The following is a 14003-nucleotide window of genomic DNA, read 5'->3' as shown; positions in this document are numbered from 1 at the left end:
TCAGAAGCTTCTAAAGCCATGACATCATTTTCTGGAATTTTCCAAGCTGTTTAAAGGCACAGTCAACTTATTGTATGTAAACCTCTGACCCACTGGAATTGTGATACAGTGAAATAATCTGTCTGTAAACAATTGTTGGAAAAATGACTTTATAGTTTATAGTTTGTTAACAAGACATTTGTGGAGTGGTTGAAAAATTTGTTTTAATGACTCCAACCTAATTGTATGTAAACTTCCGACTTCAACTGTAGCTGTTATCGTTGCATATCACTTCTGCAGTTGTTTTTAGCTAGCATGCTAATGCCCATTAATATTGGCTGGTTGCATGGCTAGCCAAATAGCATTCACAGGTTTCAGTCGGAGTGACATTTAAGTGTGATGCTGTTGGTTGGTGTGTGTGTATTACTCACCGGTGTGGAAGTAGGGGCTGGTATATGGGAATCCAAAGGGCAGAGACTGGTCGTGGAGCCCTTGCAGAGGGGGCATGGCGCCAGGTGGAAAGTGGTACTTAACATCGCTCTTACTCAGCCCTGGGGTGAAGAGGTGGTGGCTAGGTGGTGATTCTGCGTCCGCCGAACTACAGGGGGCACTGAGCCGACCTTCGCCCTCGCCCGCCTCCTTGGCACCGTCACACCCCCCCTTCCTGCCGCTCTCTTTCCCCCTGTCCCTGTGAAGCCCATGCCCCTTGCCATCCGAGCCCTTGTGCCTATCCTCCCCCATCTCCGTCTCGCTGTCCGAGTCCTTCATCTCATCATCGTGACCATCCGCGTCTCCCTCCCTCCCTCGGCATTCCCTTTCTTGGTGCTCTCCCCCTCTGGGCTGCTGGGGGCCTTTCCTGGAGGCCCCCTTCCTTAATCCACCCCGAGCCCCGCAGCTTTGTCCCTGGGTGTCTTTGGGCATTGTGGCCCCTGAGGGCCCCTGGTGGTTGAGAGAGAGCAGGGGGCTGTTGGTGTGTCGGAGCACCAGCATGGCGTTTTGGCGTCGACTGAGTTCCTCGTGGAGGGGGTGTCCCTCGGGCAGGTGGTGAAGGCTGCGCAGGGCAGGGTGGTCCAGGGGGAGGCCATGGGCTAAGCCCAGGGGGTCGGAGCTCCCCAGCACACGCTGCTGCCTGTGAAGACTCTCCAGCTCCTTGTGTCTGAGCAACTCTGCTGACATCTCCAACCTGGGACCGGACATAGAGGAGAGAGGTTAGAGACAATGTTATCACACATACTAAACCTAATTTTAGTACATAGACACACACATTAAGCTACAGCCTTGACATCATACACACACACACACACACACACACACACACACACACACACACACACACACACACACACACACACACACACACACACACACACACACACACACACACACACACACACAGCACAAGAAGACAATGACAAACCTGGCAAGGTTCTGCTTCCGAAGCATCTCCTGTTGCCGGGCAAACATCTCAGCTTGGGCAGGCTGGAGAAAACCATAGCCTGAGGGAAATGCATAAACAACACAGTGATGAGCACACACACTCATTAAGAGATGTCTGACATACACTACAAATGGGGTTTTAAAATACAATGAGATAGACCCCCTGTTAAATACCAATGCCTCACAAAGTATCAGGTACAAATACATTCCTTAGATGATAAAAGTCTCTATCAAGACAGTCAAAAAGCACAAAAGACATGAATTTCATTGAACATTTTCCCATTTACAAATTTGAGTGTGAATACAGCTAATGCTGTTTGAAGTGTCTACCATAGGCCAATCTTTCTTGTTAGTATTAGCATCTAAGGGTTGGATTCAATCTGTATTGCAGAAGTCTTGCGGAAGCCCCGTGTTATAGCTCGGTTGAAATTGCAAGGCAATGTTCCCTCATTCGTGGAGACTGCATTCACGGCAAACGTTGTATATGTCCAGTCAATCGTAAATGACCTTGAATCCAACCCTAACTCACCATTAATACTGTAAGTGTAGGACCTATATTCATTTCTGTAGTTAGCCTGCTAGCATTAGCATCCGACTTACTTGGGGCCTGGCACAAGGCAGAGGGCATGCCCAGGAAGGGTGGCCGCAGGTGGGGTCCCAACGCGATGTGAGGAGCGTTCTGGGGGGACAGCAAAGGTGGGGGATGGGACATCTCCCTGTGGACACACACAAACAAAAACACGCCACATGTAGCACTAGAACCGCTAGCCCTTTCAGCCCAAGTACCCGCTAGAGACCGCTGTAGGGGGCCCACTTTAAAATACGCATCAGATGAATCTACTTTGTTTTTATCAACCTAAATAAAGAACATAAAACACATTTTTATTGATTGAATGTAGTCATATCTTAACACTATTTTGTTTATTTTAAATAATTGTATATTTTGATGTGCATAAAATGCATGTGCAGTGTTATTCTACAAAGGCCTAGTGCAACACATAGCATATTTTTGTTTTCCTTACAATAAAAATGCAACAATGTAATACATATGATCAATTTTATTTGTAGATTCAATTAGACATAGAGTTATAGTATGTAATACGGTCAAATGATTTGCTGTAAACACTAGCGCCAAGCTTAATAAATATTGCCTGACAACTCACAGCTCAATCGATCGCTATATACATTCATTTTAAAACTTCCATCCTAGAAGTTGTTTGTGTGAATTCAAAATGAGTCACGTTGTACAAAACAAATTCCTCAGCGATTGGATCGTCTCTAACAAAACTAACCAATCAGAGTATCAAAGTTGATAATGTCATCATGTAGGCCGGCTCTGGCCCAAACCATCTGTTTCCGGCACCAATTAGAACGGTCAGAATGTGTTTGTATTCTAGAAATTGCTGGGGAGGGAGGCAAATCCAAACTCATTGTGGAGGAGAGACATCACTTGGCCGGAGCGATGTGGATGGGTAGCCAGGCAATAATAAATATTGCATAAAAAATTTTTAAGAATTAATTACAGAAAGAAATATTTGGGGAAATATATCCATGAAAATATATGAAAACAAGAGTCATTTATTGATTGTATTGGACCCTGTACTGTGCCCTTACCCATGCATTTTCGCATGAATCAATCTGGTGTTCTCTTCTCTATTAATGCTCCCTATTTCCCAGTCAGCACATAGCTTCTGTGCTTTTTGCGGGCAAGATCCAAAGACAATTTGGTTGCGCTGCACACAGTTTTCATGGGCCTTGTTCCGTGTGCACCTGCCGACCTGGCAATGTTTATTCTTTTCTCTCCAATGTGTGAGCTGTGAGAAGGATGCTTTTCTCAGTTAGACTTGTTCTGTTTTTTCCTAGGTGAGGCTCAAGCATCTCATGCTCGAAGTCAACGTCAATATCTGCAATGCTGTCGGCGTCTCATTCATTTGGTTCAACGTGCCATTGTGAACAAGACACGTTATGCGTTTGACTCCGTGTCGCCGAGGGGAGATTACATATCCTTTCCAGCTTTTCATAATAAAAGAATTCGACTGCCCACAATGGCCAGTTCTTCATCATCATTACACTATTGTTCTGAATTCAATCGCCGTCTTCACCCTCCTTATCATTCAAATTGAATCACCCTCTTCCTCATCCTCATCATTCAGTTTGTTCAAATTCAATTGTGAAGTAACGAGTAAAAATGATCAGTTTCACCCAATCATCCGTTTACGCCATTCATTAAATCAGTGAGGGGAGGGACACATTACAGAGCATTTGTCTTGGCCCCTTAAAGGTTCAATGCAGCTGTTTTTATCTCAATATCAAATCGTTTCTGGGTAACAATTAAGTACCTTACTCTGATTGTTTTCAATTAAAAAGGTAAAAAAAAAACTAAAATAAGTTCTTAGCAAAGAGCAATTTCTCAAGCAAGAATTTTGCTGGGACTGTCTGGGAGTGGTCTGAGTGGGGAGGGGAAAACTGAAAAATAGCTGTTATTGGCAGAGATGTTTGGAACTCTCTTCCTTATTGCTCTATTGACTAATTGATGATGTCACCAGGCAGGCCAAAACTCTATCCCATCAAAACAGGCAGAAATTTCAGGCTGTCTTTTCAAACAGCTTTACACTTAAAAAGGGCATTATCATAATTTTCTAAATTTCACAGTATTATTTTAACCTCATAGTGTGGAAATATATATATAAAACATAAGAGAATCACTGGGCCTTTAAGGTAGTGTGTGGGGGGAAAAATGGTAAACAGGTAAAATACTTTTGTTTGCGATGAAAAGATTCTGACAACTGAGCAATGTCAAAGGTCAGTGGCCGTTGGCCTATGAGAGTTCTAGTGTTGAACCAATATACATAAACAGTTCAAGCTACACTCAAACAATGAAACAAATGGGATCATAACTGGCATGGACCCTCAAACAGATCTTTTCACTGTAATATTCAGCTCTTACTCGAACATTAAATGCATACATTGACAGGGTATGGAACAGTTAGTGAGACCTAGAACCGCTAGACTTAGGGGGAGTAGACTTAATCCCCGTCCTGTTGGTTTCGTAATGGTACTATAGAGTGTTTAGCAGTGAGTATGATGGTTTGAGGTGAAAGCCTGTATCTATAGTGGGTCTCCAGGAACAGGTTTTGTAGTGTATTTTGGTAACTGAGCCCTGACTAGCTACATGCTCTCCTCCCAGTTTATTTATAACTACAGCCACAGGAGGCTCCCGTGTCGCCATAGCCCCCTCGTCAGTCTTGCCACGGCGCAAAGACCGCCGCTGGCCATGTTTGTACCCTGAGCTTTAGTCTCCCTCAGTTCCCCTCCTACTCAACCGCACGCACACACACACACACACACACACACACACACACACACACACACACACACACACACACACACACACACACACACACACACACAAACACACACACACACACACACACACACACACACACAACACACACACACCAACACCCACACACACACCAACACCCACACACACAATTACATAATGAGGGCTGAATACACAATAGGAGTGTGTCATGCTTCGACAGCTGGGGGCGGCCCCCGCGTCTCGACTGGGGCCACGGGCTGAAGGACCTTCTAATTAACACTCATCCTCCTCTCTTCTCTCCTTTTATCCCGCCCCGTCTCCCTCTCTCCGTCTCCGGGCCGTATTGAGCCAGTGAAAAGGCGGCCGTGTCCTGCAAACCCTATTTATGAAAAAGGCCTCTCTATTATGTGCCTCTCCTTTTGTCATCTTTCTGAGCAAAGAAAAGCTCCTCTCGCTCTTTCTTTCTTTCTGTACCTCTCTCTCCTTCTCTTTCTTTCACTCCCTGGTCTGTCTCTTGTCCCAAATGAACAGGGGAAACAGGGGAATTTGAGGTAGGAGGAAAAGAGGGGTTGGTGGATGGAGGAGGTAGAGGGGAGAAATAAGAATATGTTTTTCAGCTTGGTGTGTTTCAGGGAGAATGTGGAAGTGTCACAGGGTACTGGTGGTGTGTGGTGATCTGTTGATTTGGTTTATGTGTCTCCCGGCAAAACCATTTGGCCTTTCCTGCACACTCACACACACAATGACACACAGGCACACGCACAAACTCAATCGTGTGCAATCGTGCCAAATATCATCAGTTTGCTGCTTTGGAGATGTGACTGATATGTAGTACACATCATGGTGGTGAATACAACCGAAAAAATACCCACACTTGAATGGGACGACAGCTATTGTTTTTGAATGGTTGTGTTGAAAATCAACTAGCGCCTGCATGTCTCTGCCCATACACATACAGCGGAGAGAGTGAGAAAGGGAGAGAGGGAGAAAGAGAGCAAGAGGAACAGCAAGGGGGGTACACTCACCGAGCCAACAGCAAGGGGGGGAGACATACATCGATCGCCGGCCCACCGCTGAAATGTTAATGCTAATCGTATAACCGCTCTCTCTGGCGGAGCCTCGCACTCCGATGGCAGCTCCAATTAATCTTGGGGAAGGGCCGGGGCCGCGTGACCCCGGGGCCCGCTAGCCTGGGCCCGCCGCTGCTTATGTAATTACACCGCCCAGTGTGTAATCACCTGGCCTAATCCCTCGGGGCTAGCAATTAGCCTGGGCCACGTACAGCTACGCTAGGCTAGGACCCCTGCATGCCAAACCCCCATTCATTCCACCCCCTCCCCTCCCCCGCGCCGCCTAGCCTAGCGTCAGCGCCAGCCGGAGATGAATAACGGTCAATTAAAGCTGCATGACTGAGGCCGTTAGGCGTCCGCTGCACCATAATTAGGCCTAATCATGGGGGGCGCAAGGGAGAGACGGAGGGAGAAGGGTTGGGAGGTGAGAGAGAGAGGGAGCCAGACGTGCTCTCTCTCCTTTTATAGGAAGCAATTTCGGGAGAAGGAGGCAGCTATTAACCGGTGTGCTCCTGGCATGGGCCCTGTGTGTGTGGTGTGTGCATGTGCACATGCTTGTGTGCGTGCATGTCTGCCTGTGTGTGTAGGTTATTGTTTCACACTCGCATGCACAACACATTAGGAACACCTTTCCTAGTATTGAGTTGCACCCCCCTTTTGCCCTCAGAACAGCCTTAATTCGTCAGGACATGGACTCTTCAAAGTGTCGAAAGCTTTCCACAGGGATGCTGGCCCAAGTTGGCTCCAATGCTTCCCACAGTTGTGTGAAGTTGGCTGGATGTCATTTGGGTGGTGGACCATTCTTGATACACACAGGAAACTGTTGAGTGTGAAAAACCCAGCAGCATTGCAGTTCTTGACACACTCAAACCGGTGCGCCTGGCACCTACTTCCATAACCTGTTCAAAGGCTTGAATCATTGTCTTGCCCATTCACCCTCTGAATGGCACACATACACAATCCATGTCTCAATTGTCTCAAGGTTTAAAAATCCTTCTGTAACCTTTAGCTACGCTGATTGAAGAGAATTTAACAAGTGACATTAATAAGGGATCATAGCTTTCACCTGGTCATTCTGTTGTCCTAATGTTGTACAGTCAGGTTTTAACCATAAATATATTTTCAGTATTTTATCAACAATATATAATACTGTCAACACTTTAAATATTTTTTACAAGAATCTAACAACACAGTAATATAGCATCCTCCAAACACTTTCACATTCACAGAACACCATATTACATTTTAGCAATCTTCAATCTCTCTCCCTCTCTCTTCAATCACTCTCTCTCTCTTCAATCTCTCTCTCTGTGTCTCTCTCTCTGTCTCTCTCTCTCTCTCTCTCTCTCTTCAATCACTCTCTCACTCTTCAATCTCTCTCTCTCTATCTGTCTCTCTCTCTCTTTCTCTCTCTCTTCAATCACTCTCTCTCTCTTCAATCTCTCTCTCTGTGTCTCTCTCTGTGTCTCTCTCTCTCTCTCTCTCTCTCTTCAATCACTCTCTCACTCTTCAATCTCTCTCTCTCTCTATCTGTCTCTCTCTCTCTTTCTCTCTCTCTTCAATCACTCTCTCTCTCTTCAATCTCTCTCTCTGTGTCTCTCTCTGTGTCTCTCTCTCTCTCTCTCTCTCTCTTCAATCACTCTCTCTCTCTTCAATCTCTCTCTCTGTGTCTCTCTCTCTCTCTCTCTCTCTCTCTCTCTCTCTTCAATCACTCTCTCACTCTTCAATCTCTCTCTCTCTCTATCTGTCTCTCTCTCTCTTTCTCTCTCTCTGTCTGTCTGTCTGTCTCTCTCTCTTTTTTTTCTCTCTTTTTTTCTCTCTCTCTCTCTCTCTCTCTCTCTCTCTCTCTCTCTCTCTTCACGCCTGCAGAGAGGCCATGGGCTCCTGGGAAATTCACTCATGTGTGACGACCTGTCAGAGTGGCGACAGCGGCCCCTTCCCACAGCGGGGCAGTGTGTGTGTGTATGTGTGTGTGTAGATGCGCACGTGTGTGTGTACGCGCATTGCGCATGTTTGTGTGTGTGTGGGTACGTGTGTGTGCCCGTGCGCATATTAGTGTGTTTAATAGTAAGTATGTGTGTGTGTGTGTGCGTTTGCATGTGTGTGTGTGTGTGTGTGTGTGTGTGTGTGTGTGTGTGTGTGTGTGTGTGTGTGTGTGTGTGTGTGTGTGTGTGTGTGTGTGTGTGTGTGTGTGAGACAAGGCTGCCCTTAATGACGGGGTGTGGGGGATTAGGAGCACCGTGTGGCCGCCTTCAGCTCTCACTCGACAGGAACACATTTACACAGGAAGCTCATTAAAATGGATGAGGCTCCCTCTCTCTCTGTTTCTCTTCCTGCTTCTATCTCACTCCTCACTCACTCTCACTCCTTTCTCATGCTGCTCCTCTCTCTCTTTCTCTCACTATCTCACTCTCTCTCCCTATCTTTCTCTTTCTTCTCCTTCTCTAACTCTCTCTCTTCCTCTTTCTCTCTCCTCTCTATCCCTATCTCCTTTTCTCTTTTCCCCTGCATCATCCTCAAACTCACAGCTCTTTTCTTTTCCTCCATCTCTCTCCTCTTCTGTATCACCATCTCTCTCTTTCTGTATCACAATCTCTCTCTCTTTCTGTATCACCATCTCTCTCTCTTTCTGTATCACCATCTCTCTCTCTTTCTGTATCACCATCTCTCTCTCTTTCTGTATCACAATCTCTCTCTCTGTCTGTATCACCATCTCTCTCTCTGTCTCTATCACCATCTCTCTCTTTCTGTATCACCATCTCTCTCTCTTTCTGTATCACCATCTCTCTCTCTTTCTGTATCACCATCTCTCTACCTCTCTGTCTGTATCACCATCTCTCTCTCTCTTTCTGTATCACCATCTCTCTCTTTCTGTATCACCATCTCTCTCTCTGTCTGTATCACCATCTCTCTCTCTCTGTCTGTATCACCATCTCTCTCTCTCTTTCTGTATCACCATCTCTCTCTCTTTCTGTATCCCCATCTCTCTCTCTTTCTGTATCACCATCTCTCTATCTCTCTGTCTGTATCACCATATCTCTCTCTCTTTCTGTATCACCATCTCTCTCTCTTTATGTATCACCATCTCGCTCTCTGTCTGTATCACCATCTCTCTCTCTTTCTGTATCACCATCTCTCTCTCTTTCTGTATCACCATCTCTCTCTGTCTGTATCACCATCTCTCTCTCTTTCTGTATCACCATCTCTCTCTCTGTCTGTATCACCATCTCTCTCTCTGTCTGTATCACCATCTCTCTCTCTTTCTGTATCACCATGTCTCTCTCTTTCTGTATCACCATCTCTCTCTTTCTGTATCACCATCTCTCTATCTTTCTGTATCACCATCTCTCTCTTTCTGTATCACCATCTCTCTCTCTGTCTGTATCACCATCTCTCTATCTCTCTGTCTGTATCACCATCTCTCTCTCTCTTTCTGTATCACCATCTCTCTCTTTCTGTATCCCCATCTCTCTCTCTTTCTGTATCACCATCTCTCTATCTCTCTGTCTGTATCACCAACTCTCTCTCTCTTTCTGTATCACCATCTCTCTATCTTTATGTATCACCATCTCGCTCTCTGTCTGTATCACCATCTCTCTCTCTTTCTGTATCACCATCTCTCTCTCTTTCTGTATCACCATCTCTCTCTCTGTCTGTATCACCATCTCTCTCTCTTTCTGTATCACCATCTCTCTCTCTTTCTGTATCACCATCTCGCTCTCTGTCTGTATCACCATCTCTCTCTCTTTCTGTATCACCATCTCTCTCTCTCTTTCTGTATCACCATCTCTCTCTCTCTGTCTGTATCACCATCTCTCTCTCTGCTGGTATCACCATCTCTCTCTCTGTCTCTATCACCATCTCTCTCTCTGTCTGTATCACCATCTCTCTCTCTGTCTGTATCACCATCTCTCTCTCTTTCTGTATCACCATCTCTCTCTCTTTCTGTATCACCATCTCTCTCTCTGTCTGTATCACCATCTCTCTCTCTTTCTGTATCACCATCTCTCTCTCTGTCTGTATCACCATCTCTCTCTCTCTGTCTGTATCACCATCTCTCTCTCTTTCTGTATCACCATCTCTCTCTCTTTCTGTATCACCATCTCTCTCTCTTTCTGTATCACCATCTCTCTCTCTGTCTGTATCACCATCTCTCTCTCTCTTTCTGTATCACCATCTCTCTCTCTTTCTGTATCACCATCTCTCTCTCTTTCTGTATCACCATCTCTCTCTCTTTCTGTATCACCATCTCTCTCTCTGTCTCTATCACCATCTCTCTCTCTGTCTGTATCACCATCTCTCTCTCTTTCTGTATCACCTTCTCTCTCTCTTTCTGTATCACTATCTCTCTCTCTCTTTCTGTATCACCATCTCTCTCTCTGCTTGTATCACCATCTCTCTCTCTGTTTGTATCACCATCTCTCTCTCTTTCTGTATCACCATCTTTCTCTCTTTCTGTATCACCATCTCTCTCTCTGTCTGTATCACCATCTCTCTCTCTCTCTTTCTGTATCACCATCTCTCTCTCTTTCTGTATCACCATCTCTCTCTCTCTGTCTGTATCACCATCTCTCTCTCTTTCTCTATCACCATCTCTCTCTTTCTGTATCACCATCTCTCTCTCTTTCTGTATCACCATCTCTCTCTCTTTCTGTATCACAATCTCTCTCTCTGTCTGTATCACCATCTCTCTCTCTCTTTATGTATCACCATCTCTCTCTGTCTGTATCACCATCTCTCTCTCTTTCGGTATCACCATATATCTCTCTCTTTCTGTATCACCATCTCTCTCTTTCTGTATTACCATCTCTCTCTCTTTCTGTATCACCATCTCTCTCTCTCTTTCTGTATCACCATATATCCCTCTCTTTCTGTATCACCATCTCTCTCTTTCTGTATCACCATCTCTCTCTCTTTCTGTATCACCATCTCTCTCTCATTCTGTATCACCATCTCTCTCTCTCTGTCTGTATCACCATCTCTCTCTCTCTGTCTGTATCACCATCTCTCTCTCTGTCTGTATCACCATATCTCTCTTTTTCTGTATCACCACATCTCTCTCTGTATGTATAACCATCTCTATCTCCTTCTGTATCACCATCTCTCTCTCTCTTTCTGTATCACCATCTGTATCTCTTTCTGTATCACCATCTCTCTCTCTTTCTGTATCACCATCTCTCTCTCTTTCTCTATCACCATCTCTCTCTCTTTCTGTATCACCATCTCTCTCTCTTTCTCTATCACCATCTCTCTCTCTTTCTGTATCACTATCTCTCTCTCTGTCTGTATCAACATCTCTCTCTCTCTTTCTGTATCACCATCTCTCTCTCTGTCTGTATCACCATATCTCTCTCTTTCTGTATCACCATCTCTCTCTCTGTCTGTATCACCATCTCTCTCTCTCTTTCTGTATCACCATCTCTCTCTCTGCTGTCCCTCTCCCTATGCAGACCCCTGTCTCTCCTGTTTCGGCTCCCATGCCAAGCAGTGGGATTTCCCTTGGAGATAGCTAGTTCCAAATGGCACTTTTTTCCTATATAGTGCATAGTGGGCCCTGGTCAAATGTAGTCCACTATATAGGGAATAGGGTTCCATTTGGGATGATCTGCCATTTAAGGCCAGACAAATGGAAAGCCAGGCTCTAAGTCTATCGACCCACCTAATGATTAATTTTAACAATAGGCCCTAATGGGCCTTAGATAATCAATGATGGGGGGTCGATGGAAAGGTGAGCTGCCTGGAGGGATGACTTCCGTCTCACCCTCCTCTCTCTCTCTTTCTCTCTCTCTCTCTCTCTCTCCACTTCTATATTTTGCCAACTCTCCACCTCTCCCCTCCCTCTGCTTTCTCTCTCCACCTCTCCCCCTCTCTCTCCTCTCTCTCTCCACCTCTCCCCCTCCCTCTCCTCTCTCTCCACCTCTCCCCCTCCTCTCTCTCTCCACCTCTCCCCCTCCCTCTCCCTCTCTCTCTCCACCTCTCCCTCTCCTCTCTCTCTCCACCTCTCCCCCTCCCTCTCCTCTCTCTCTCCACCTCTCCCCTTCCCTCTCCTCTCTCTCCACCTCTCCCCCTCCATCTCCACCTCTCCCCCTCTCCTCTCTCTCTCCACCTCTCCCCTCCCTCCCCTCTCTCTCTCCACCTCTCCTCTCTCTCTCCTCTCTCTCTCCACCTCTCCCCCTCCACCTCTCCTCCTCCCTCTCCTCCCTCTCTCCTCTCTCTCTCCACCTCTCCCCCTCTCCTCTCTCTCTCCTCCTCCCTCTCCTCTCTCTCTCTCCACCTCTCCCCTCCCTCTCACCTCTCTCTCCACCCCTCCCCCTCCCTCTCCTCTCTCTCTCCAGCTCTCTTAGACCCTGGTGGGCAATGTTTTATCAGGGGCAAGGGCAGCTCACACATCTCCTGTCCTTAACATTGTCAATGAGAAAATGTGACCTGGTCCCCAACAGGACACACACACACACACACTGTGTGACCTCTGGGATCTGCCCAAGTGAGGGAAGGGCAGTCCAAAACATTTTCTTCGTTAACCCTCATTTTCTTTACTCAAAATTCCTTTAGAATTTAGTAAGAGAGAAAGAGTTTGTGAGAAATGGAGGAGAAGAGAGACGGAGGAAAGAGAGTAATGGATGGAGGAAGAGGGTTGAATGAATGGCGGGAGAGAGAGAGGGAGGGAGGCAGAGAGTAAGAGAGAAGGAGGAAAGAGAGAGTAATGGATGGAGGAAGAGGGTTGAATGAAAGGCGGAAGAGAGAGAGAGATAGAGAGGGAGGAAGGAAGAGAGAAGGATTTGTGGAGGGTTGGAGTGATGAGAGAGCTGAGGGTGGATGAATGGATGGATGTATGGAGGTAGAGCAGTGTGCACATGGCTAGTTAACATCCCCCCGTCCTGTGTGGCTAATTACTCCCTATGCAGGCGGAGAACCCCCGCGGCTCACTGACCACAGCTCCATGCACTGCTGGGCTTCACACACACACACACACACACACACACACACACACACACACACACACACACATACACACACACACACACACACACACACACACACACACACACACACACACACACACACACACACACACACACACACACACACACACACACACACACACACATACACACACACACACACACACACACACACGCTGCGCACAAGACGCACACGCACACCCCCCCAAACACACACACTTCCCCTCAACCCGCCTGCTGCCGCCCCGCCGGCCCATTATCGATCGCCCGCCTCTCCCCGTGCCACATAAATAATCGACAAGCAATTACTTGCCCACTCCCACTGCCCTGGCTTTGTTTGGGAGGCACAGCGGCCAGCGCCAGGAGGAGAGGAGGAGAGGAGGAGAGGAGGAGAGGAGGAGGAGAGGAGGAGAGGTGGAAAGGGGACAGGAGAGGGTAGATGGTAAGAGGGAGGGTAGATGGTTGCAGATGTGAGATTTGGTGGGGCCCTAGTTCAGCCGTATTCACAGAGACAAACGTACATGCAGACACACACACAAACACTGTATACTGTACGGTAAAATACTAACATCAGATACAAGTGTATACAACACTGTATAATGACTGTACGGTAAAATACTAACATCAGATACAAGTGTATACAACACTGTATAATGACTGTACGGTAAAATACTAACATCAGATACAAGTGTATACAACACTGTATAATGACTGTACGGTAAAATACTAACATCAGATACAAGTGTATACAACACTGTATAATGACTGTACGGTAAAATACTAACATCAGATACAAGTGTATACAACACTGTATAATGACTGTACGGTAAAATACTAACATCAGATACAAGTGTATACAACACTGTATAATGACTGTACGGTAAAATACTAACATCAGATACAAGTGTATACAACACTGTATAATGACTGTACGATAGAATACTAACATCAGATACAAGTGTATACAACACTGTATAATGACTGTACGGTAGAATACTAACATCAGATACAAGTGTATAGAACACTGTATAATGACTGTACGGTAAAATACTAACATCAGATACAAGTGTATACAACACTGTATACTGTACGGTAAAATACTAACATCAGATACAAGTGTATACAACACTGTATAATGACTGTACAGAAATACTAACATCAGATACAAGTGTATACAACACTGTATAATGACTGTACGGTAAAATACTAACATCAGATACAAGTGTATAC

At 45.9% G+C, this 14003-nt stretch overlaps 1 protein-coding gene across 5 annotated transcripts in view; it reads right to left on the bottom strand.

Annotated features, from left to right (window-relative positions):
* The window catches only part of LOC115102614 (sterile alpha motif domain-containing protein 11-like), a 100540-nt gene that overhangs the window by 8864 nt on the left and 77673 nt on the right, over window positions 1-14003 (bottom strand). For all 5 annotated transcript variants that reach the window (XM_029622743.2, XM_029622742.2, XM_029622741.2 and 2 more), the window contains exons 8-10: window positions 2017-2132; window positions 1397-1475; window positions 411-1162 (exon numbers count right to left, since the gene is read on the bottom strand). In XM_029622743.2, coding sequence (XP_029478603.1) covers window positions 411-1162; window positions 1397-1475; window positions 2017-2132 — 947 coding nt within the window. The remainder of the gene's footprint in view (window positions 1-410; window positions 1163-1396; window positions 1476-2016; window positions 2133-14003) is intronic.

This window comes from Oncorhynchus nerka, linkage group LG20 (assembly GCF_034236695.1).
Source record: "Oncorhynchus nerka isolate Pitt River linkage group LG20, Oner_Uvic_2.0, whole genome shotgun sequence".
Classification (NCBI taxonomy): domain Eukaryota; kingdom Metazoa; phylum Chordata; class Actinopteri; order Salmoniformes; family Salmonidae; genus Oncorhynchus; species Oncorhynchus nerka.
Note: the sequence above shows the minus strand (reverse complement) of the source record. Positions and strands in the feature narration are given on the sequence as shown.